Raw genomic sequence first — 26,836 nt, forward strand, 5'->3', positions numbered from 1 at the left:
CATGTATTATTCAAAGAACATTGGGGTCTTTTTTATCTTTCCATGTATAAAAAGTCACTTTTTCTAGTAAAATTATTCAATAGAACAACTGTAATCTTAACAGTTTTATTTATTTATTTTTTTTCAGATCACTCTCTTTCAAAAAGTAGGATGATCAAAATGCTGTGTGAGTGTATGGAAATTATATTAAGTGTGTCTTCTGTGGTAATAGCTATAAATTTATTCATTGCATTTTCAGAACAAACCACTTTGAAATTTTCACAGAAAATTTAAAGAAAAAAATTACCGAGCTGTCCAGGAAGCCATTCCCATCTGTGTCATAGAGGCGAAACATAACTAGAAATAAAAGAGGTGTTGAAAAAAAATTAGAGGCAAGTAAGATCAATGTTAGTAAAAGACATATTCTTTAAAATTTCCTGTCAAAAGCAAATATTTAATCCTCTCCTATTCAAAAATACTGATTTGTAAGATCATTTCTCAATTTAATTTGAGAATGAATGAGTCAATTAATAAAAATACTCAATATCAGATATATGAGGTCAAACAATTTTTGTTATATATCTAGAAAACACTGAAAGTTAACATTTTTGCTCAGTTTTTAAATTTTAAGATCATTAAATGAAAACTCAAAAATAGAAGAAGAGAAGGAATGTTAGATCTTTGGAGTCGGGATATTAAAGGACAGAGTGAATAAGAAAAAGCAAAACGGATTCAAAGGTCTGAAACCAAATTTGGAATCTGCGATCCACCAGCACATGAGCAAAGTCCAACACTGTTCTCTTATCTGTCAAATGAGAATAACCACCCTGTCATAGGACACACTCGTGAAAATTAAGTGATACACACAAATGCTTATCAAAAGCTGTAGGGCACTACACAAATATAAGCCATCGTTTTGATTGAACTACAAGCAGCATGCAAAATAAGGGAATTTTTCTGATTCAGGACAAGACACCAAATGCATTATTATCATGGTTATAATGGTGTATTTGTTGCAATCTGAGATGCACTTTCAGAGGATAACCACTCTTTGATTCAAACAAGGAAAAGGAAAGTTCTGTCTCTGCAATAGTGAGCACAGGAAAGCAGGAGGACAGCGGGCCTCTCCAGCCTAAGGATTCCCTCATAAATTCACACACCACCAGGAGACTAGAGAAGGGGCTGCAGGTGCCATTTTGAGATAAACAGAGAAGAATGGCACAGCTGTTAAAACAGAGTAGTGGAAGTGAGAGTATTTGTTGGGTTTGCATAATTTCTGGGAGAATCTTGATGGCTGGGGTCTACAATATTAAATAAAGACATCGGTAAAAAGGAGACATAATTGTGCAGTGAATGACCTTGATCATGTATCTGTTAACTAATTACTATTTTTGTACTTAAAAACAATTATTACATTTCACCAACCTAAAATATGATTATTTATTTATAAGATGCTATAACCAGTCTGCATACAATTAATAGGAAAAAAATGCTTACAATCTAATCATCGTGTTCTATTTATTATAAAATGCAAAAAGACTTTCAAGATGTTAAACATGTAAGAGGAAATGTGTATCCATTGAATTAAGAAACATAATGTTATGCTGGCTAAGGACCTAAATATCTTTATTTGCAAACCATAATGATTACTATCTCTCATACACTCAATAAATGACAAATATTCAGAAAGAAAAACCCTACCAGAACATGGATCCTAAGCAAGATTTTTCAAGATTTCAAGATTTTCTAGTAGAGCAGAAAATAGTAAAAAATCACTTTGTAAGTGACAAGAATTCACACACCACTCAAAGAATAGATTCAGTACCACGACCAAGTCAAGTATTTACAAAAGCCTGGCTGTATTTTAGAATGAGGGGCACCGGTGACTCTGAATGCTCCCTGTAATAAATGATTGCCTGACCATTTTTAAATGGATGTATGGAAACCCTATATCTCTTGGTAAAACTTGTTGGAAACATGGGCTCGAAAATATACACACAAGCGGACTCTGTGTGAACCTGCCATTCATTTTTGGCAGCATCTGAAACTTCTTCCTATGCTCCTAAAGCTACACTTTACAAAACACAGTAATAGATGAAACACCAGATACCCTATCTTTACTAGCCTGACTTGAAGGTAGAGTTTGCACATGACTCAGACTCCATCAATCAGAAGAAAAACCCAACTGATGCATCACCAATCTTGGTGACCCAAGAAAAAAGGGGCTACCCAATCCATTCTAGTGATGAGAGCTGCAGCAGCAGCAGTGGTTGGAGAGAGAGAAACCAGACTCCTGGATGTGTCAGGGGTATTGTCAACAAAGGGTGCTGTGCTTGTGCACAGAGAGGAAGCAATGGGAATTTCCCCAGTTTAATTTAGCACTTAATTTCAGCACTGATCCTAGACAACTATCCTCCAAAGCTGGGTCTCTATCTCTCCTAATGATTCTGTGTGTTTCTCAATATCACTTAAAAAACAATAACCTGGGGGCACCTAGGTGGCTCAGTCGGTTGAGTTCTGACTCTTGACTCTGACTCTTGGCTCAGGTCATGATCTCAAGGTTATGAAATAGAACCCCAGATCAAACTCCACGCTGAGAACCGAGATTGCTTCAGATACTCTCCTTCTCCCCCTTCTTCACCTCCCCTTCTAATAAAATAAAATAAAATAAAAACCAATAACCAGCTTTATTTAAAAAAATTAAAATTAAAACTATGGGTGCCTGGGTGGCTCGGTTGCCTGGGCAACTGCCTTTGGTTCAGGTCATGATCCTGGAGTCCCGGGATCAAGTCCCACATCAGGTTCTCTACTCACCAGGGAGTCTGCTTCTCCCACTGACCTCTCTCTTCTCATGCTTTCTCTCTCCCATTCTTTCTCTCTCAAATAAATAAATAAGATCTTTAAAAAAAAGATTTTAAAAAAAGAAATTAAAACTAGCCTAGTTTTTTGTCTTTCCCAGTGATACTGTGCACTCAACATTGGCACTTACTTTACATCAAACATAAAGATGAGGTCAAAATAAATTTTAAGTTTAAACTAAACTTTATTTTTATAAAACATGAAACTTTAATTTTAACATTAAAGTAAACTATAAAGCTTCCAGAAGAAAATATAGGAGGATATCTTCATAAACGTAAGGTAAGTCAACATGAACCACCAATGATTTAAAAAACAAACAAACAAAAAAAAAAGGTAAGTTAACGTTCATCAGGGTTAGAACTTCTGCTCATTAAAAAAAAAGTAAAATAAAGAAATCAGTGAAAGGGGATGGAACACCTGGGTGGCTCAATGGGTTAAAGCCTCTCTGCCTTCAGCTCGGGTCGTGATCTCAGGGTCCTGGGATCGAGCCCCTCATCGGGCTCTCTGCTCGCAGGAGCCTGCTTCCCCCCCACCTCTCTCTCTGCCTGCCTCTCTGCCCACTTCTGGTCTCTATCTGTCAAATAAATAAATAAAATCTTAAAAAAAAAAAAAAAGGAAAAAGAAAAAGAAAAAAGAAAGAAATAAGTGAAAGGGGAAAAAAAAAGAAAGAGAACGAAAAGAATAAGAAAAAAATGTAAGCCAACCACAGACTTGAGACTCTTTCAGAACACACATATCTGACAAAGGGCTTATTTATTGAATATATGAACAAACCCTATAACTCTTTAATAAAATGACAAACAACCTAATAATAAAAAGGCAAAAAAATCGAACATATAATTAAAAAATGGAAGATACTAGGAATGGCCAATCATTATAAAATGCTCAACATCACACAGAGACCACCATGTATCTTTAGAAAAAGAGTCTGGAATTCAAATTTGTTTTGTTTTTGCTTTTGTTTTCCTCTAAAGAAAAACGGCTCAGTCTCCTCAAACTGCTTAGCTTCTCAGCCTTAGTTGTTTAAGAACTTGCCATTTAAAAATAGTGGCAAAAGCCAGGCTCCCCTCTCCCAGAAAATTGACCCACAAATCCAATATGCCTTGACAACTCCCTGAAGCTTTCAGACAGTTTAAAAAAATACTATATACACATTTTCTAGTTGTGCCCAGTAGGGATGTTGTTCTGAAAACACATTGCTCATTTTTGTCTGAAGTAGAAGTCCTGACATCTTTTAAATCACATTAACACATTAATAGGGGTTAATGGTTGTCTATGAATCCTGTCTAATTCATCAAAGAAAAACTGAGAGAAATTTAAGTTCTACTCAGAATAGCAGTAAGAAAAATTGCATACATATATTGAGCACTAACTTTAAGGTACTCTAAATTTGACCAAGTTGAATCGAGAACATAAGTTTCCTTTTGTCCTGAATAAGAGAGAGAAATTCTAGGATTTTGATTTTCAGAGCTGTGTCTATTTTCCTAATTTAAAATCACAGTGGGGTTCATGCAAAATAGGAACTTTTGAATACACCTCCCTACCTTAGCTCTGTAGTGAACAGCCACTAGAGTAACAACATAGTATGAGATAGGCATAAATCCACAAGCACAAAGAAAATCTGTGAGGTGGGCACCTGGGTGGCTCAGTAGGATAAGCCTCTGCTTTCGGCTCAGGTCGTGATCTTGGGTGTCCTGGGATTGAGCCTTGCATCAGGCTCTCTGCTTGTCAGAGAGCTTGGTTCCCTCTCTCTCTTCCTCTGCCTGCCTCTTTGCCTACTTGTGATCGCTGTCTGTCAAATAAATAAATAAAATCTTAAAAAAAGAAAAAAGAAAAGAAAATCTGAGAGGAAAAAAGAACCAGCAAATTTAAGAAGCTGGGAAACACAGGCTGACTGACTTAGAAACCAAAGAAATATAAATGTAAGCTGGTAGTGAAGAAGCAAAGATTTGCACAAAAAAGGTGATAAGATGGAAAATGAAGTGACAACCTTCACAGAAAGAAGTTAGACCCTCAAATGCCACCTTTCACACTCTACCGGACGGTATGCCAGCTCCCTACCCCGTGGAAGACAAGACGTTGGGGCTCTATAGCACTCAAACCAAGAGGATGCTGAGCTCAGGATGGTAGGGTATCCCCCAAACGAGGTATTCATGTGAAAGTCTCAGTAGTGAATGTTGAAAGGATAAGTCCTCTTCCTTAACTCAGTGAGTCACACTTAAACCTCGCCCACACACCCACCTGCCCATCACACAAAGGAGTCCTTCCAAAACAAGTACTTTGGGGGAAAACAACAACAACAACAGCAACAGCAGCAACAAAGCAGGGAGGCAGAATAAAACCCTGCAAGAGGAAATTTGCAATCCATACAAAAAGGGGAGCTTATAAGAATCAGGCTGAGAACAAAATGAAGCCTCTGTGAAGTTAAAAGCATAATAGAAGTAGTAAAACAAAAACTTATCGCAGATGTAGAAGGTACCGGATGTCAAAAACAAAACAAAACAAACAAACAAACAAAGAAAAAAAAATAGGAGAAAAGTAAGAAAAGAAAAGAAAAACTAATTTAAATTTCTGTCTTGGGAGTGTCCGTATCCAAAAATAATGGTTCTAGGAAGACAGAGCAAGAGTAAAGAAGAAAGTAACTAACAATGAAAAGATTAAAGAACAAATGAAGGGCACAGAGTTCCAAACCAGAATTTACAGTAGAGGATTTAGAAATTGATTGGTTATGTAGATACAGAGAAACTAATGAAATAAAGAAAAAAGGCAGATATTAGCATCATGGGGGGAAAAATGTCTTGGTATGCCTATGGTAATCTTTCCCTTTTAAAACTACATTGGAATGATACTGATAATATTAATTAATTAATTATCCTAGCGTCAAATATTATTTTAAGATTATTTCTTCTTAGAATTTAAAAGTAAAGTTAAGCTCCAAGGTCAAGTGAAACATCGACAAATAGTTTGTATTCTTAAAACTAACATAATAAGGATATAGATTTTTAGGTGCAAAAATATTTTAAGCCCAATATTAAAATTACTCTGTCAACATGATAGCTTCCAAATGTGACTACCTTTTTCAAAGTTACAAGTTAGTTTAACCCACCTTTTTTCTATTTTTATGTTCATGTAATTTCCCTTTATATAGAAACAATTATGTTCCCACACATGAATTTGGTTAAAAGATCAGGGCAAAGGCATATTATGCAATATAAGGTTCATTCTTTATATCTAGAATTTTTTCCCTTCCAAAAGATTTGCAAGTTTTTAATTGCAAGTTTTTAATTTGCAAGTTTTCTTCTTGAATATTCTACTAAATACACTCCAGTGTTTTTATACTTGGCATACCATACTATTCATAATAAAAATATTAATATGGAATTTGTTATTAAGCATTAGAAAAATTATTTTTAAAGGCATATAAGCTGGAATCTTTTACTAAAGGCATATAAGCTGGAATCTTTTAATTTATAATTTTTTACTGTTTTATATATTTTAAGACCCACTTAAACTTTTGGGGCAGAGGTGAAAAAAAATTAGCTGCTTGGGAGTTTGTGACATCTAATGCAACAAAGCAATATTTTCTCCCTTTTTCTTTCAGAGAAATGACAATAAAGATAAGGAAAGAAAACTTTTCAAAATAAAAAGAGCACTTTAACAGTAAGGTAGAAATCATGGCTATTAGTCACAGCCAGATAAACTAGTGCTATAATTAATAATCAGTATCTCTGGGCTTCACTTTTTTTCATTGACACTATAGGGAAGTTGACTACCCTGATACTTAGGATCTCTTCAATGTTAAATCCAATGGTTCTACGATTAATACTATACACACCAGTGACTTTAATGTACAGGTTAGTCTTCATTATCTATTTTCTGGTTATTTTCCAACCAATTTCTCTTCAGTCATTTTCATTAAATGCATGATAATGAAAGTTATTTTCATAAGTCATGAACAATTCATAAACACCAATCCAAATTGGTGTACATATCTGAAAGTCACGGTACAGGGGTGCCTGGATGGCTCAGGTGATTAAGCGTCTGCCTCCAGCTCAGGTCACGATGCCAGGATCCTGAGACCCAGCCCGGAGTCTGACTTCCTGCTCAGCAGAGAGTCTGCTTCTCCCTCTCCATCTGCACCTCCCTGACTCGTTTTTTCTCTTTCTCTCTCCTTCTCTCAAAAAATAAATAAATAAAATATTGTTTTAAGAGTTGCAGTAAAAATGAATTTAGTATTATTTCATCCTTTAAATAATTCACATTATTTTTCTCTTCTCAAGCATCCACTGACTTCAATACAATTCCATTTAAGTATTATTTACTTAGCATCTGTCTCTTAAAATACACACACACGTAGCTGAAGGGTGGGAAGTTAGACACAGCACAAGGGTACAGGAAGGAGTAAAATGTATTCAATTAGGAGGCGGCAAGAGGAATCACGGCATGAACTGGACCTCAAGCGTGCACTGCACGGGACCTGACATATGCTGAGAAAAACACTCCCAGCAAATGCACATTAGAAGCAAAGGTGCAAAGACAGAAAGGTTCAGGGTTTGTGTCTGATGATCGAAACGTAGATCCATGTGACGGGGACACTGTTCGTGCATGTGTGCAGCTCAAAGGTAAATGCAAGATTGACAAAGTGGGTGAGGATCAAACTGTAGAGTCCAATCAGTTTCTAGTTGCTAAGTAAGGGCTTCAGTTTATGTATTATTCAACAGGGAACTGTCAAAGGGACACATTCACCCTGAGTCATAAGAAGAAGAGGAAAGAAAATGTCTAGGAGTTGACAGGTTCTAGGGAACATGAGAGGAAGTTACAAGAATTCACACCTAATGAGCGAGATGATGATTAAATAGGTAGGTGTTGGAACAATGAAGCATCTGGATTAACTTTTCGCTGAAGAAATTGACGACCAGCAAAACACTGAAGGCATGCTAGACCAGCTCAGGTTTTGAGTGGAGTTATAACCCGTAGAATGATCTTTCTATTTTACTAACTCACTGCCACCTCAATATACAAGGAAAGAAATTGGGTGCCTGAAACTAAGTGTCAAAGAATGACTGGCATCATGGATTATGGGGTCAGTCTATAGTTGAAGGGATGGGGGTCCAATGAGTGAAAGGCAACAGGCAAATTGAGGAGGAAGGGAAATGGTTAAGAGACGAGAATATTCAACTTATATTTCACAGAACAAACATTTATGTGAACTAGTAGATGTGAAGGAATCTATGTGAGCAGATACTGGGTCATCTAATTTTCATAGCAAATGCATGAAATAAATATTATTATGATCCCAATTTTACAGCTGGAGAAACTGAGACCTGAAGAGTTGGGTTTTGTTTTGTTTTGTTTTTTTGTAATGTGTCCTAGTCAATCATAAGTGTCAAAGCCAGGCCACATTCAATTAGTGAAAGCAAGAATCTAAGCTCTTAAATACTGTGCTTTGCTATATTTGAAAGTAGGAAGGGGGAAGTTAAGTGACCATAGTCTGTGGTCAAAGTAAAATACGAAAGCTTAAAATTTTAGAGTAAGAACAGTCTTTGGAATTTATAAGGCATCCGGGGTTTTGCTGCAGAAGTGGGTGACCGAAATAAAATGCGGGTGAGGTCAGAGAATTGGAGAAAGGCAAGGAAACTAAAAGAGGAAGATACTGAAAGGATCTCCACAAAGTACGGTAGCAGGCTTGGGGTGGAGAGGACAGATCACCCATGTTCTCACCCATGCATCTGGGTGGTAGGTATCTGATACCCAGAAGGAGAGAGGAAAAAGGAATCCCCCACGACCTCAACACTTATATACAAAACCCCCATGCACACGCTCGCACGTGCACACATGCTCTGCAAGGGTCCATGGCAGCAGGTGAATAAACACCATCTACCTGATTCGGCCTCGGTATGAGCAAAGTTCTCAGTGAGAAAATACGATCGGAGCAAGTAAAGTGAAGTGAAGATGTGACATACAATCGGCGGAAAGTTCAAGAGCTCCTGTTTGTTTCCTTTCAATGAAAAAACGATCTTTATTTTAAACATTGGGTAAATGCCTGACAGAAAAGACAGGTGGGAAGATGAGAGGTGACAGCAAGTGACAAATAGATTTATAAAACATCATTTTGGGGGAAAAAGTATTTCTTTTACAAACATTTACAACCATGCCATTATTTTATCTAATAACCCAGAGAACCTACCAAAAACTGTTGCCATTCAACAATTCAAAGAAATAATCCTCCTTTCAGAGAAACTGCATGTGTGTGTTTTTATGGACCAGAGGAACCACATAAACCAGGGCTCCTCAAAATGTGGTCCCCGGAACGGCAACAGCAGCATCCCCTGGACACCTCTTTACATGAACATTCTGAGGTCCCCTCCAGGCCTTCTGAATTGCCTACCCTGCATTTGGGGCCCAGAATAAACTGTGTGTTCATAAGCCCTGCAGGTGATGTTATGTGTGATAAAATGTAAGAAATTCTGGCCTGGGGCGCCTGGGTGTCTCAGTGGGTTAAAGCCTCTGCCTTTAGCTCAGGTCATGATCCCAGTGTCCTGGGATGGAGCCCCGCATCAGGCTCTCTGCTCAGCAGGGAGCTTGCTTCCCTTCCTCTCTCTGCCTGCCTCTCTGCCTACTTGTGATCTCTGTCTGTCAAATAAATAAATAAATAAAATCTTAAAAAAAAAAGAAAGAAAGAAAGAAATTAATTCTGGCCTAAGCCAGTGTGCATGTATTCCTTTCTGTTCAGCTACCTAGAAATTAAGATCCAAATTCAGCATTCACCACCCAAAGTTAATTGTATTGGGCATTCTCTCCTATTTATTTGTGTTAATTTTAATTGCTTTTTCCATTTTTTTCTCTCCTGTAGTTTACATTACATTTAGTAAGTTCCAAACTTATTTTGGAAATGTTTTATATTAAATTAACCACAAACATTTGATTTCTTTCAAGTATTACTGAAAATAAATTTCAAGTTTAAAAAATTTAAAAATCTGTAACTACAGAAGAATACATGAAGTGTTCGATGGCAGAAGAGCAACAATGTCTAGTCCATGGACAGAAGAGTGAGTGACAGGAATGGATTCTGAACTAACTGATGTAGGGAAGGGCCGGGCGCCGGCATTTAAGAAACAGACCAAAACAAGGTCCCGATAATCAAGGACCAGGTTAAGTTCTTCCACATTGGAGGATAGTAGAGATGAGAACTAGAGTGCAGCAGGGTCCGAAGCATACCTTCATGAGTTCTGAAGCTGGTATTCATCTACTTTGAAGAGTCTGGTGAAAACCACAGTGACAGTATCAGGCCCCAACGAGTCTACCCATGCCAAGAGTTTAAAGCAACAGTTAAGGAAAATGGCAGACATGCCTGGATCTGATGCAGGTTTGGAAAAGAGCTGGGAAGGGTGCCTGGATGGCTCAGAAGTTAAGCATCTGCCTTTGGCTCAGGTCATGATCCCAGAGTCCTGGGATCAAGGCCCACATTGGGTTCCCTGCTTTCCCCTCTCGCACTCCCCCTGCTTGTGTTCCTGCTCTCGCTGTCTGTCTCTCTCTCTCTCTCTTTCTGTGTCAAATAAATAAATAAAATGTTTAAAAAAAAAAAAAGCTGGAAAATTCAAAGACAGCGGAGAGGAAAGGGGGTTGAAAACCATGAAGGAAGGAGGTCAATGGAATGTCAGGTTTGATCTGATTCATTAAGTATTTTTAAGTGATGTGGGGTTTACCATTCTGCCTACAGTTGTGGACAAAAACTGATGATTCATAAACTCACACTGAAAACTTAAAAGTATGCCTCTTAGGAATTCTACCTTAAAATTAAAATGCTTCCAGTCGACACAAAAATAATTAATGTGTGACACAAAGAGCATGTTGAACAGGAGTGACAGTGCCTCCATTCCATTTCAGACCTGGAAAAAGGTCTGTGCCTTTGTATGTTGAAAATCATCCCAAACACGGACCTGATAACACCTGAGCAAACTTTCTCCTTGGCTATCGCTTCAGTAGAAATTCCCTGAACATTAATATTTATTTTGGAGTGAGAGAGATTTCTGTATATCCTTAGAAATACAAATAAATCTTGAAATGCAAATATTCAACATTTAGGAATAATAAATATGTATTTTTAAAATAACGTTAATATGGTTTATTTGTAACTTACACAGGTGTGACTTAAATAGTCACATTACGGTAAATTCGTTATTAGTAAGAGAATATTATCAACGTGCTACTATTAGATTAACTGAACATGCTTTCAAATCATAATTCTCAGACATCACAGTGTTCTAGATCTACTTGAAAATATCAAACTTAGGATTTATATCTTCACTATCATTTCAGTAGCAAGAATTTTTAATTCATTTTAATACCATCCAATATAATCAAGTTAATCAGACTCCTGAATAAGCTACCAGCTCTATGTTTAGCAGGGGCTTTGGAGACAGACTAGATTAAATGCTGGCTTAGACGAAGTATTTGAAAAATATTTTCCTGCATTGCAATGAGTACAATTTGCCACCAGAGGGAGAACAGACACTATAGTTTAATTAAAGACAGCAATTTCCTTTCAACTAGATAGAAATTCTCTATTGGAAATATCTGCTCTATTGTAGAAAAAAAGCCACAGAGCTATTGTTTACTTATAATACATTAAACTTGCAAGCTTGACATGTGAGAAATCATTTATACCTTGGAAAGAAAGTATCAGTGCTGAAGTTTTCAAGGAAAATGGCCAATACTCACCTTGTCTGTGTACTGTGAACCCCACTGTTGACTAAGGGCAAGATCTCCTCACATACTAGAAACAAAGGTTTTTTCCAAAACAACTCAAATGATACTTTCCAATATCATCATGTTACCAAACTAAGGAACAGTCAAGAAAGCCATTTGACAGACCAATACACTCAAGAAATACTCCGTAATAAATGGAACATGATGTAAACCTGAAATTGACAGATTAGTAAAATCCTTTGTTTGATTCCCAATTGAAGGAATTTTTATTTATTAAACAAAGTTACTTCATTTAACGAAAATTTAGTCAACCATAGGAGATCCAGTTTTAAATTCATTACTATCTAGATAGTTCCTTCCCTAACCCCTGCCGTGATAAGTAAAATAAACAAAAAAACATACACTCGAGTTTATCTTCGGGTCTTCCTCGTTCAAGGAGAGACAGATAACAGACAATGTCCTTCAGATGGATTACTTCTGGGGAACACGTATTCGCAGGAGAAGTACGGGGAGGGGTGATGGCACCTTTATTCATTCTCAGACCTGGAAAAAAAAAATTGCCTTTATATTCTTAAAAATATCCATACAAAGCTTTCAAAGAAAAAGACACCTAAGAAAATAGATAACACATAGACCATGTAGAGAACTATGTATTTTAGGTAAAAAAATAGCCAATTCCCTGGAACTCTAGGATAGCAGAGCCAGATATATTCTGTATGATTACTGTAAATAATTCAGTTTTTTTGGTATTCAGGAACATGGAAACTGCTCCATCTGCCTGTAAGAACAAGCATGTTGGGGTCAGAATCCTCTTGGCCAGGGTGAGCTGGTAGACAGATTTAAACACAGGAAAAACCACTTTTCTCTTCCACCTTTCTCTGCTTTAGGGAGTGACAATGATAAATCAGCTGAAAAGATATTAAAATTGGCCTTTAAAGAAACACTGAAAAAGAGACTTGAGTCTGTCATAGTATGATTTATATGTTGACAATCAGGAATCGTTCATTCAGAAAAACAGGTATTTATTTCAAATATTTGTGGGCACCATGAATAAAACATCCTTTTTCCCATCAAGAAATCTGCCCATGAGTAAGAAAGGGAACATAAACAATAATCCATTTAAACATGACAGACATTTAATTAGAGAGGTAAGGACCTATGACCATACTTCAGTTTTAATATGGTTCATAACTATTTCTGAAACCCATTCACTGTGCTTATTTTAAGACAAGGGTATAGGACTCGAATGTCTGTTTGCAAAAAATGATGAACTCAGATTGTCTAGCTCATAATGATTGAACTGAAACTCTTCTATAATAAATGGTTAATTCCATCTAACACAGATGGCTGTGAAACCAGATCATGTGGGCCTCACAAGACCTAGAGGCAAACCCCAATTATTCTTTAAGGTTATTTGGCAAACAAGAGATGTTTGGGTGAAATGGCTAACGGGCTGAATGGCTACTAGATTCCTAATCAACCAGGAGTTACTAGAATGGAGGGAATAATCCCAACCAAACACAGTTCTGCAAGCCTATTAGTGCAAAGAATGCCTCTACCTCACCACATCTCGAACTCTTGTGCATTTCCTTGGTTGAGTAACTTTGATAGAAGAGTTGGTATCTCCTCCAGCTGTCTCAAGACAGCCAGCATGTCATTTAATGGATTATGAAATTACTTTCCTCATTCACAGTGTTACTAGTAATAAAAGGTACATTTATCGGGTGTCAACTATGTGGCAGGAACCATGCTGGCTTTAACATGGCTTTAACATGGATCGTCTCACTTAATTCCCACGTTAACTCCGTGAGGTCGATCACAATATTCCCATTTTACAGGCTTCGAGTTCCACAGCTGGCAAAACCACCCTCTATGCTCTACACTAAAGGATGACAGACTTTTTGGTTCAAGACCAAGAGTAAGAAAAACAATTTACATGTGAATCAGCATTTTATTCTCCTTCCCTCTCTTGCTCTCCCCTTTCTGCCTCTCAACATGAGTAGGTTCCATAACTGCTTCAAGCTTCCTTTTGTGTGTTAACCTATTCTCCTTTCTTCTATCTCATTCTTAAAATTCTGTCAAAGACCCTCTAAATTGAATTCACCACCCATCAAGCCCTCATAGTTCACATTTTGAAGAACACTGCTTCACATCTTTCAGTTTTTTGTTTTTACCCAAGTCGTACTTATTTCAAATACAGCTCTATGCTTCCTGTTAATTCTACTTCTGTTTACAGCTATTAAAAAGGAGATATAATTACAAATTGATTTTTCTTAACAAAAGTGTTACTGCATGTCTAATACAAACTAATACAGTTATTTTTAAAAATAAAAGAAGGCAGAGAATTGAAGGCAATCCTAAATTTTCAAAAAATTTATATATATACCTGACTAATTCTATCTAACTAAAGTACAAAACCTGAAGTTTGGCCAGCGGCAGGAATAAGCAGTTCCAACTTATGATAAAAGACATTTTGGCGCTGACCTTTGACATGACCCTAACTTCCTAACTTGGAAAACACAGCACTTGAGTTATGATCGGATAAACTATGACCTAATCCATCCCGCCTGATGAGCTCATCCTCTCTCCTCTGCTTCCCTCCCTTTTCTGGTACTGAAATGATTTAATCAGCTGGATTTAACTCTTAACACAAAACCTCAGAACAAAACAAGAAAAAGGGAAGAGAACCTGTTATGACATCCATTTGAAAGAATGCCAACCCCATTATATATTTTCACTGATTTAGAACACCTCATGATTCTTTGTTTGTATGAAGCTAAAATGCATGGTATTTCTTTATCAGGGAATATAAACAATATAATAGGGAATATAAACAATTCGGAGCATGTAAAGACCACATAATTTTCCATCTGCCTTTCCTGTAAGTAATACACATATTGAACAGAAGCATACAAATATAATTTATAGTTAGCTCCACCTTTCTGAAAAAGCGTATTATTAGATTAAAATGATTTTTGGCAAAATGAGTAAATATTTCTCATTTTCTGTCCATGACAGGTTGTAAACTGAAACGTGTATCATAGTCATGTAACAGCTGTATACTTAAAAAAACTTACAGTTGTTTTTTTCTTTTTTTTAATTATGGGCTTCTATGGCAACACACATTGAAAAACAAACCAACTCTTCCTCAAACCCATACAAAGTTTTTGTTTTGGCTCCTTTGTGAGTGATAAAATAGACACTTTTGCAATGACTTTTAAGGTGTGTCAAAGACCTTTTTCTCAGTTACTTCATAACAAAAATCTTCATAGAACAGGACTTGACTAAATCTTGAGGTGCTGAACTGAGGAAAAACTTCACAGGTTTGTTCCTGCTCCTACTCTCATCCTTAAGATTAGCTCATTTTCGCTTCTGTGGTGAAAATGTTTCTCCATATTTTCATATCATTTTTTGAAAGCAGACTCTGGGGCATGAATCTCACTTCGTAGAGACTTTTTCCACCCTGTTCTACCATTAATATACATTCTCCCCCTGCCTTAAATCAGGCTGGAGGTCTTTTCTACTACTTCTTTCCTTATTGCCCTAAAAAAGTTCCTTTTCTCTCAAGCAGACCATAATAAACTTTATTCAGAACACAAGAAACAGCACAGTGGCAAACAAAATTTGCAAGCCCCATTTCCTGACTACAGCTTTTCAAGGAGATGGTAAATGGTAACCTGCATTTTTCTTCAGCAGCAGTGGCCTCTGATGAAGGGGCTCAAAATTCTATGTTCCATTAAGGAAGGCCATTTCAATTCATCCCACCTTTGTGAAACTCTTCAGAGTTGGAATTGAACATAAAGCAGGGTAAAACTTTGGCCTCAAGTGGCCAATATTTAGCTTTTAAAAAAAATGTGATTAACTGACACCCAATTAGCAAGCTCACTGACAAGCCCAAGGTTATGCTTCTTTGAATATTCCCTTACAAAAGTGAAGCGTGTGTACACACATGCAGACACCACTTATGTCCACACACCAATGTAAAAATAAGCATTGTAATTAGACTGCATTAAGTTTCCTTAGGAATAATTATTGTACTTTGAAAACCATTTTCAGTTTTATGATGATTTTAGTGTGTGTGTGTGTTTGTACAGCTTCTTACATATAAACATTCTTCAAAGTTCTAACTACCAAAATAGTTAGCACTAGTCAAGGTGAGCACTGACTACTACTACCGCATTCTTCAAGCACATGACTTTCATTGTACTTCAATCTACACACTCTATTTCTTGAAACAGATACCTAAAATGTTTGTTTTAATAGATACTTTAAATTCTAGCTTCAAGGTGCAATTATTAGCAGATACATTTTGGGTTCATGTTCACTTACTGCTTCTGTTCCAATTTGTTTTATTGCCAAATACATGTAGCTCAGATAATGAAAAGGGTATTGTTATATCCATTGTTTCCCTTTATCTTTCAAAATGGAAAATTCAAAACTAATAACATGAATTACATTTCTAAATTTGTAAGCCCCCCCCCAAAAAAAGCACTGCAATTTGGCTTTTCCATTTTTCAATACTGGTTCAATTTTCAGGAATTTATGAGGCTTAGAAACAATCTGTCATAGTATAGTCGGATTTCTGATATCCATATTAATAGTCACAACGAGTAGCACAGACAATCAAGATTAAAAACAATTTTTTGGTATTGTCAGATGTTTCTTGATTTTCAGAGTTAACCTTCCAACTATGCTCGCCTTAGGATAGTATTATAATGGCTTTTATGCTTGTACAAACTGACAGCAAAATGAGATAGACTGTGTTACAAATCAACAAGGAATGTAAAATGTACGTAAAGTGAGGACAGGCAGTGAGATACCTTCCCTGACAGGAGACTGGGGTCAGCAAATTTTCTGTATGAACGTTCTCTGCATTTCATCTGTCTGGACATTGGCAAAAACCTCGAACAAACAATAATAAGGAACAGGATTTGCAGCACAGGTCTTTGGGGGTGATGTTGTAGAAACAGAGGACGTCTGTGAAGGAGGAACTAATAACATCCCTGGCTGTGTGCCAACAACGCTTAAACACGGTGGTCTGATTTGACCCTACAATTCTATTTTAAGAGACAAGAGGGTGGAAAATCAGAGAGTAAAGTGAACCTCTGATCATCCTGTAGCAATCTGGGGAGTCAAGAGTTGAGGACAGGATATCTAATTCCAAACTTTAGGCACTTTTAAAGCAGTAAAATCACGATCTGTCTACATCAATTATGTCTAGTAAAATAATCTGCAATGACAGAAATGTGCCATATATGTATTATTCCATACAGGAGTATTAACCATAGGTGGCTGTTAAGCACATGAAATATGGCTGGTAGGACTGAGGAACTGAATTTTTATCTGATTTACTTGGTAACTAATTTAAATTTAAATTAAATAGCTACATCAGGCTAATGACTACCATACTAGTGCTGGAGACATACTGTCTACAGGAAGAAGAGTGGAAGTTGGTAGAATTACTCTGTTTCTTAAGTATCCTTAAGTATGAGAATAAAACTACCACATGTAGAAAAAGTTATAATAACTTTTATTTTTGTCACATTAAAAAGAAATCCCAGTACTGCCAGTGGGTATTTACCCCAAGAAAATGAAAACACTAACTTGAAAAGATATATGCATCCTTATGGGTACTGCAACATGATTTACAAGGGCCAAGACATGGACCCCCAAGTGTCCATCGATAGATGAACATAATTCATCTTTTACATACAATGGAGTATTATGCAGTCACGAGAAAAGGTTGAGATCTTGTCATTTGTGACAACGTGGATGGACCTAAAGGGTGTTATGTTCAGTGAAATAAATCAGTCAGAGAAAGACAAATACCACGTGATTTCACTCATATGTGTAATCTAAGAAATAAAACAAACAAAAAAGCAGAAGCAGACCCACAATAAAAGAAACTTACAGTGACCCAAAGGAAGGGGGCTGGGACGATGGTGGCAGGAGATGAAGAGAAGTGAGAGACACAGGCTTTCAGTTATGGAATGAAGAAGTCACAGGAACAAAACGTACAACAGAGGGAATCTAGTCAATGGTATTGTAATAGCATTGTATAGTCACAGACGGTAGCTACATATGTGGGTAAGCCATAGACCTATAAACCTATAAACTTGTTGAATACTTTGTTGTATACCTGAAACTAATCTAATGTTGTGTGTCAACTACACTTCAGTTAAAAAAAAAAAAAAGAAAAGAAAAGTATGGGCACCTGGGTGGTTCAGTCAGTTAAGCATTTGCCTTTGGCTCAAGTCATGATCCCAGTGTCCTGGGATTGAATCCCATGTCAGGCTCCCTGCTCAGCACGGAGTATGCTTCTCCCTCCTCCTGCCCCTCCCCCTGCTCCTACTCTCTCTTGTTACTCAGTCTCTCTCTCTCTCTGAAATAAATATTTAAAAAAATAAAAATAAATTTTAAAAAGTACAAGTCATGGGAATGAAGTGGGGGGAGGGGAATTGCAGGAATACAGTCAAAAGGCACAAACTTCTGTTTATAAAATAAGTAAGTTCTAGAGATTTAAGCTACAACACAATGACTATAGTTAACACTACTGTATGATGTAACTGTAAATGCTACTTGTTAAGAGAGTTAGATCCTAAGAGTTCTCATTATAAGGGAAAACATGGTTTTGTTTTTGCTTTTGTTTTTTATTGTATCTGTATAAGATTATGGATGGTACCTAAACTTACTGCGGCAATCATTTCACAATATATGTAACTCAAACCAGTATGCTGTTCCCTTTAAACTTACACAGTGAGTATGTCAATTCTATCTTTAAAAAACAAAAAACAAAAATCAAAACAAACCAGAAAAATAAAACAAAATTTAAAAAAAAAAAAGAAGAAATCCCAGTAATACTCCATAATTTTTACTGTACTCTTTCAAAATGAATGACATTTGGGGGGGGAACTATATTGAATTTGATCTTTCCCTATGTTTACAAATTAAAATGCTGGAAAATAATTTGTTTAATGAAAAATGGTAATAGGTGAAATGCACTGAACACTTATAATGTAGCTAATACATTATCTTTTTTTGCGTCCCCCAACACCCAGTGCAGGAACACTTATTATCTCCATTTTACATTTGCCAGAAAAGACTCAAAGATAAGTAGGGTAATCACAATTCAAAAGGCAGTTCAAATTGAGATTTTATGTGAAGTACAATTCTCTGGGGCTATAGAGAAAACTAAATCAAAGGACTTTGTCTCCTGCTTCTCGATAAATGACGTTTTGTCTTTGGAGTCTGGTTTTTAAGACTCTTAAGAGTGTGTACATTGATTATTTCATAAACCTCTGGAATGAAATTAGAAATCCTAGTCATAGCTGAGAGCTGTAAATGTTCATCTTCCATTCAGACCACTCCTTGGGCCATTTATAATAAAACACATTTGTGAGGTGCGTGCGCGTGTACACACACACACACATATATTTGCACATGTAAATATAAACATGCATATATTCATATTTACCAAATCTTTACCAGCATTTTTTATATGGAAATGGATTGTGGATACTTTCTCTTTTTGCTTATCTGCATTTTCCAATAGGTATATAACTACCATGCCTTTATAAAAAAAAAATAAAATAAATAGATATTAAGAACCTTTATTAGTCATGTAAAACCAAGTTCTAGCATAAAGCACTGAATAGAGTAGATTTTTAAAACCTCATTTTAATATTTTATTTATTTTTATTTATTTGACACAGAGAGAGAGATCACAAGTAGGCAGAGAGGCAGGCAGAGAGAGAGGAGGCAGCAGGCTCCCTGCAGAGCAGAGAGCCCGATGTGGGGCTCGATCCCAGGACCCCAGGACCATGACCTGAGCTCAAGGCAGAGGCTTAACCCACTGAGCTACCCAAGTGCCCCTAAAAAGGTCTCATTTTTAGAGGGCTTTCATTCTAGTGGATCCAAGCCAAAAGTCAGTACCATTGCATTTTTTTCTAGCTATTACTAGGTATTTTAGAGCATATCCCAAGTTAAATAGATTTATGACTGATTTGGGGGCACCTGGGTGGCTCAGTCAGTTAAGTGTCTGACCCTTTATTTTGCCTCAGGTTATGATCTCAGGGTCATGAGACTGAGTCCTGCATCGGGCTCTGCACTGGGCATGAAGCCTGCTTGAAATTCTCTCTCCCTGTGCCTCTGCCTCTGCCCCTCCCCCATCTAAAAAAAATTAAAAGGAAGAAAAGAAAAAAGAAAAAAAATTTATGACTGATTTTGGACTCCAAAAAGTACTAAATAACATATTTACCTTTATTAGAATAAAAAACTATCAATAGTATTATGAACACGATAGCACAAAAATCTTAATACTATTATTTAATATGTAATATATTAGCATATAACTGAAAATTCAAAAATCCTTTTATACTGGATGAATAAATCTAAAGGTAAAGATGGCCAATTTGAAGACAAACATTTTACTTAGAATATTCAGATAGAAGAATAAAGAAACCTATATAATCAAATCCAATATTCAAACCCATTTAATAATTAAAGGGGAGGTCTGGGTACTCTTTTCCTTACTGACAGTAATTTTACTATGAATAGGGCCTTGAGGTATAGATTCTTCTGTGGTTTCAGTGAAGAGTTTTCAGAGTTTCAGGATAAAAGATTTATTGGAGTAAAACAATTTTCAGATTACTACTACTGCTAATAATAATTAGAAGAGTGAATTTGGTACCATAGAAACATAAGAAATGTAATGCTTGATGTAAATAAATGCTAATTCGTCAACAGATAGGAGTTATCTTTATTTTTAGAGCAGTTGTATGTAGGTATGTAAGTCCATCAACATTAACAAATGCATAAATGTATTTTAAATGCCTACTATGCGCCAAGAAGCTTCCTATCTCATAGTCACACAAGCCTTGAATCCTGTTCAGTTTGTGTTGTTTGGGACCTTGTCTGCCCTTTTTTTGCACTGTGGAAACTTTATATAGTTTTTAGACACAAAAGACCTATAAAGCTACCTATGGTGAAAATATGCATGCATATACACAGGCACACACACACACACAATTTTTAATATCCTCAAGACAGTCCTGATAAGAGTAATAATTTCTTCTCAGCACAATTAATGAAGTGTGTCTTTTGGCAAGAACATCCAGTAAGGTCATTTGGCAAAACAACATTTTCCCAAAGGTTCAAATACCTCATTTTCACTGTATAATTTTCTGTCCTTAATTTGATTAATTTCCTTATAGACTAAAAGAAATTCTTTCTCCTTTTCTGACTAAAAATATTATCTGCAGTATGATTCTCTGGCTGTACTGAAAACATAAAAAAAATTACATTCATTAACGATATTGTGGCTTAATAGCATAAATCAATTAACCACTGCCATATTGGATGGGCAATGAGAGGGACCAAAAATAAAGTACTTTAACTCTTTCAGAGGTGGCTGTTATTATTCTCAATCTTAAATATCTTGACTCATCCTGTACCTTCAAGCCTCATGCTTCATCACGACAGCGTCCACCCCACTGGTTTAAAACTGTGTAACAGCTCTCCAGTCACCACGGCGCCTTGGCTCCCTCCTTGACCTCTTCTCCAGCCACTCTCTTCCAGTCCTTCATCTGCCCCAGCCCCAGGATTCAAGGCATGGACCCAGATCTCTCTGCACTCAGCAAGTCTACCTTCTTCTAACTCCTAAGGCCCTAGGACCCTGACCCTGTCAGGACCACTCCTCCAACCTTCCCTCTAGCCATGCTGATATTTCCAAAGTCACAACCACCATCTAATCTGAGGCCATGAAAAATTATCTTCGGGGTTGCTGTTTGGCTCAGTCAGTTAAGCATCTGCCTTCAGCTCAGATCATGATCTCAGGGTTCTGAGATGCCCCAGGCGCCCCGTGTTGGGCTCCTTGCTCTGCGGGGAGTCTGTTTATCCCATTCCCTCTGCCCTTTCCCCACTACTAATGCTCTCTCTCTTTCTAATAAATAAAATAATAATAATAATAATAATAAAATCTTTTAAAAAATGATCTCCTTATGACTCATATCCCAGTTTTAGTCATTCACGAGAAATTCAGGGCTCCGTCATCCTCAGTTTTGCCTTGTCCTTTCTATCTAACCAATGTATTCTAACAGCACTCCTTACCTTACCGTCTGACATCCTGTGTACATTTTTACTTATTTAGTAAAATGTAACTGACTACAGAGGAAAGGAAGTCGTTACATTCTCCTCACTGAAATACGAACAGTGTGTGTGGGTGGGCACATTGTAAGTGATCAATAAATATTTGTGAATGATAAAATATTACTCAGCCACAAGAAAGAATGAAATCTTGCCAAATGCAACAACATAGATGGAGCTAGACAGTATTACGCTAAGCAAAATGAGTCAGTCAGAGAAAGACAAATACCACATGATTTCACTCCTATGGAGGATTCAAGAAACAAAATAAATGAGCAAAGGAAAGAGAGAGAGAGAGAGAGAGACAAACCAAGAGAAAAACCCTTAACTCTGGAGAACGGACTGGTGGTCCCCAGAGGCAAGGAGGCTGGAGGGAGGGTGAAATGGGTGACGGCGTTAAGGAGTGTGCTCTCAGTGATGGGCACGGAGTCAGAGACGGAAGAGGTCAATCACTGCATCACACACCTGAAACTGATAAAACACTGTATGGAAACCACGCTGGATTTAAAATTTATTTAAAAATCTAAAAATAATAATAATAATAAATAAAAATCTAAAATAAATACATATTTATGAATAAAATAATATTGAGTTTCTTACAGTTCACACATTATCCTCTCATGGGGCATTTTTTTTTTTAAGTTGGGGTAGAAATGTACATGTTCTCTCTTCTTGAAACTCCCTTCCATCCTCTCCTACAAGCACCTGTCCCTACTTCTACTTAAAGTAATTTCAATTTATGATTAAAATCTCAGTCAGAGGATATTGATAAGTAGATGACAACTTGTATTTTATTGTAATATAACTGATCCCTTAATTGACTATCTTTCCACATGGCTCTAAAGGAGCCTCAGTTTTCTGGTGCAATTTCTGGCACATGAGGTATTTTTTTTTTTTTAAAGATTTTATTTATTTATTTATTTGACAGACAGAGATCACAAGTAGGCAGAGAGGCAGGCTGAAAGAGAGAGAGGAAGAAGCAGGCTCCCTGCCGAGCAGAGAGCCCGATGTGGGACTCGATCCCAGGACCCTGGGATCATGACCTGAGCTGAAGGCAGCGGCTTAACCCACTGAGCCACCCAGGCGCCCCGGCACATGAGGTATTTTTAAAACAAGGATGATGGAGGGGCACTTGGGTGGCTCAGTCAGCTCAATGTCTGACTCTTGATTTTGGCTCAGGTCATGATCCCAGGGTTCTGAGATGGAACCCCATGTCTCTCTCTCCCCCTCTCTCTGCTCCTCCCCTATGCCTCTTAAAAAGAAGAAGAAGGAGGAAGAGGAGGAGAAGGAAGAGGGAAAGGGAAGAAGAAGGAGAAGAAAAAGAACAACAAGAAGAAGAATGGTGGAATGCATGAATTAATGAATTAATAAGATGAAGAATTGAATGTCAAAGCTGGCCAAGTATATGATCTGATATAAAGGGTGCTAGGAAATCCTCTTTTTCTGCCGTATAAACTATTAATAACAACAACAACAAAAAACACTTGTCCTACCCTATAGCTAATAATGAACACTTATTGTTATAGAGTCAACATTTAGACCGTGTCGAGCCCAACAGAAATATACAGTCTAAGTGTCTGAACCAGTTAACAAATCAATTCCATTCTCTTTTAATGACCATATTCTTGGCAAAAGTAAAAGTTACTACTACCTACCATTAAGGGTGATCACTTCGCTGAAGGGGGTTCATCCCAGGGCTGCTGCGCAGAGTTGGTCTAGGTGGGAGCTGCGGGGAGAAGGAGGCAACGGCTCTTCGGCAAGAGGCAAAAGGTGTGCCTTTCCCATGGTGCCAGCCTTGCCTCCCAGGGACCACTGCAAGTGTCCCCTCCCAGCATGTGCCATGCAATTAGAGGGACACATTCGCTGAGACTTGAAGGAGTTGGGTTTGGCTGTGAGATAAGGGACCACAGCAGACTTAAGTCACAGCAAACACTTCGGTATTTAAAGGGTTTGGGCTGCAACGGGCAAGAGACAGAGAATTGGGACTGTAGGCAGATCCACAAGCTACATGGCATTGTGCTCACTGCTATGAAACTCGGATTTGATCATCTTCTACACTGCAATGGCCAGGCTTTGGAATGGCATTAAAGCCATGTTGGTGGGTGGTGGGGGGCAGGCAGCAGGGGAAGGGAGTCTCCCAGGGACTGGGACTTCCTGTACGTACATCTCTCCTGCACCCCTTTCCTTCACCAAAGCAACTCTTTTTTAATCTGCTTTAAATATCAAGGATTTAAGTTCCCATGAAAAATAAAATAATTTTAAAAACTGTGCACAAGGTGACAGTGAAGGCCTAAGACTTGGAAACCCAAGAGTAATCTAATCAGGCTTCGGTGGGAGAAAGCACATGGAGATGGGAAGTCAGGCCCAGCTGGGAGTCATGCTAATGGGTCGTCTATGACACAAGCAATGATGGATCATACTGACACTGGCAGAATGTTTCAGGAGTTATAATGAGCAAAAGGGAGCATTTTGTGATTAACTAAACATGAGGCATGAAGCAGTACAGGGTTGGAAGAGTCCAAGATTTTAGGATTGGAAAAGTGATAGATACTTGGGTTCCATTCACCAAGAGACAAGACAGGAAGAAGCAGGTGTGGGCAGAATATAATTATTTGACTTTCAAACACATTTAGTTCGATTCCTTATGGGACAGCCAATGAAGAGTTCCATCTGGAATATAGTTAATACATATTCTCTGTGAGCTGAAGAAACAGTTCTGGGTTGCATGGGGAATAATTGAGGCATTTTATGTTAGTGCCTATTTTTTGTATGATATGAAAAAAATTAGCCTATTGAGAGTGAGGGGAAAGATTTGAATAAACTAAAGGAAGTTCGAAAATTTTAGCCTAACTGATCTAGGAGGCAGTATCAAGAATAAATAGTTTTTATGGTGGATTTTTTTAAAAACTGAAGAGGTGTTAAGGTCATGTTAAAATTGGATGTTAAGAATTTGTAGAGGTAACAATCTGCATATTTATGAAATATCTCTTTGGTTACTTTCAGTGTTCAAGTTGCAGGGACTGAAATTTGAAATCATAAATAGATTCATGGTCAAGGGTATACGAGCCACTTGCCAAAAAACAAAGGTTTGAGATGATTGATCCATTCTGCAAAGAGAGTAGTTCAGGTGATAGATTCTGGGGATGAAGTTAAAATCAGAAATTAGTCACTGGGCAGGCAAACATGTGAGGCATTAGGGACCTGACATTCACAATGAAGCAGAAGAGGTTATGAGAAAGCTGGAAAGATAGAGCATTAGGGATCTCTTAAAAAATTAAAAGTCCAACTTGGGAATGGCAGAAAGAATCATCTCCCATTTTAAGTAGGTGATAAGAGGCACTTACACTGCAACAAGATATTCCCCCCAAAAAATCATTCACCACACAAACTACCAGATGTATCAGTAGCTACTGCAAGTTCTGACAAAAACCAACTATACACACACACACACATACACCTTTGATGCCTCTTTATAACTATTTAAAAATGTTATTCTATTAAAAACTAAATGTTTTACATTTACCATATCTCCAATACTTGAATATTGTTCAACTAACAACAATAACATTTTTCCCAATTTAGTTTTGTTTTTTATTGAGAAGCCATTGTTTAGTTGATATACAGAGTCAAGAATGACTATCATATCCCTGTTGGTACTGTAGTAATGAAATGTAGTAAACTCTCAGCGGGGGAGGGGGGACGACAAAACAGATTATAGCTCATTTCTATTCAAAATTTATTTGTGATTTTTCAGCCTAACTACATCTTGTGTAGATAACTTCGATCATGGCAAAGCAGGGTTCTAAACATAAAAAAACCATTTAACTTTTACTATCAAAGGTAAGTTTGAAAGAATATGGGGTTGAAAACAGTCCTACAAAGGACACCATGCACGTAATGCTTTACAATGTGGAGACCAAGTTTTGAAAAGGAATTCCAGTTTATTTTTTGCTGCATGAGAGCTACACAGCCCATCTTGCAATTCCTTTCAAGTAGATCTGTGCAGAATATGTGGCTGTCCCAAATGAAGTACAAGCTGTTACCCTTTAATTTTTTTTTTTTTTCCATTTTGGAACTTGATTTGATTTCTACTCCTTGTATTTTTGGCATCTTATATGTAATACTTACTACATGCTATTTGAAGACAAGAGGGTTTGAGATTTTAATTTTTTACAAACCTACCTAATTAATTAGAATCTCTCCTCTCTTCCCTCCAAGTCAGACAACACCCCCAAAACTGCCCCCCTTCTTTCTCCGTATGCAAGAAAGTACTGCTTCATAGAAAATGAAAGAAGAGACAATTTTGTTATTTTATTCAGTCTATGGTATGTGCAATCCATTTATAGCATGAAATGGAGAACAAGGGAGTTTTAATTTCTAGATCAAAGTAAGGAACTGTCCCATTTTAAAATGCTCGGCCCAGAACACTGGTAAGCTCCAAGAGCACACCGTAAGAAGAGGCTGAATAAGACTCACTCAGAGAAAAACAAGTGGGGTGAGTCCTTTCAATGCATGATATAGGGGAATTATTTAAGGAACTAAAAATACTCAAGGGTAGTTAAGGATTATGATGAATGTATTCAGTTATATATTTTGAAAGGGTCAAAATATATCCTGTGGAAGGTGTACACTAAATCAGCTTGCACCAAAACGTGATTGCTCTAGGAAAGATACATTATTTCATGAACAGAAACGGAAGCCGCACAACATAAAGCTTCGGAGTATGGAGTCCTCATCAAATTGCCTAAGCCTTGTTTATGGTTCAACTACCTATTTCTTAATTGGATGTTTTCATTTTTTAATTTATTAGTGTCAATTATTAAACAATTTCTATTCCGTTATCCACACTTTGATATTCTACTTCGGGAGCTAGAGCTGGAAGTCTCCAGACAAGTGTCTTCCCTGAAATCCCCAGGCCCCTTTCAGAGAATCTGTAAGATCTAAATGATTATTATTGGTAATTCTGAGGTACCGTTTGCTTTTTTCCTCTCATTCTCTCGTATGTGTGCAGTAGACTGTTCAAGAGGCTGCGTAACATATGATACAGCAACAGAAACACGGAAGCAGATGGGAAGCCACAGGTCAAAGAGATTTTCAAGGATATCAAACAATGTCACTCCTCCCATGCGTGTTTTTAGTTTTTAAA

General features: G+C 37.2%; 1 protein-coding gene across 5 annotated transcripts in view; it reads right to left on the minus strand.

Moving 5' to 3' along the window:
* Window positions 1-26,836, minus strand: part of DGKB (diacylglycerol kinase beta) — a 697,837-nt gene that overhangs the window by 508,851 nt on the left and 162,150 nt on the right. For all 5 annotated transcript variants that reach the window (XM_013051698.2, XM_004743409.3, XM_004743408.3 and 2 more), the window contains 2 exons: window positions 11,950-12,090; window positions 287-336 (listed from right to left, as the gene is read on the minus strand). In XM_013051698.2, coding sequence (XP_012907152.1) covers window positions 287-336; window positions 11,950-12,090 — 191 coding nt within the window. The remainder of the gene's footprint in view (window positions 1-286; window positions 337-11,949; window positions 12,091-26,836) is intronic.

This window comes from Mustela putorius, unplaced genomic scaffold (assembly GCF_011764305.1).
Source record: "Mustela putorius furo isolate JIRA1106 unplaced genomic scaffold, ASM1176430v1.1 tig00003845_pilon_pilon_pilon, whole genome shotgun sequence".
Taxonomy (NCBI): domain Eukaryota; kingdom Metazoa; phylum Chordata; class Mammalia; order Carnivora; family Mustelidae; genus Mustela; species Mustela putorius.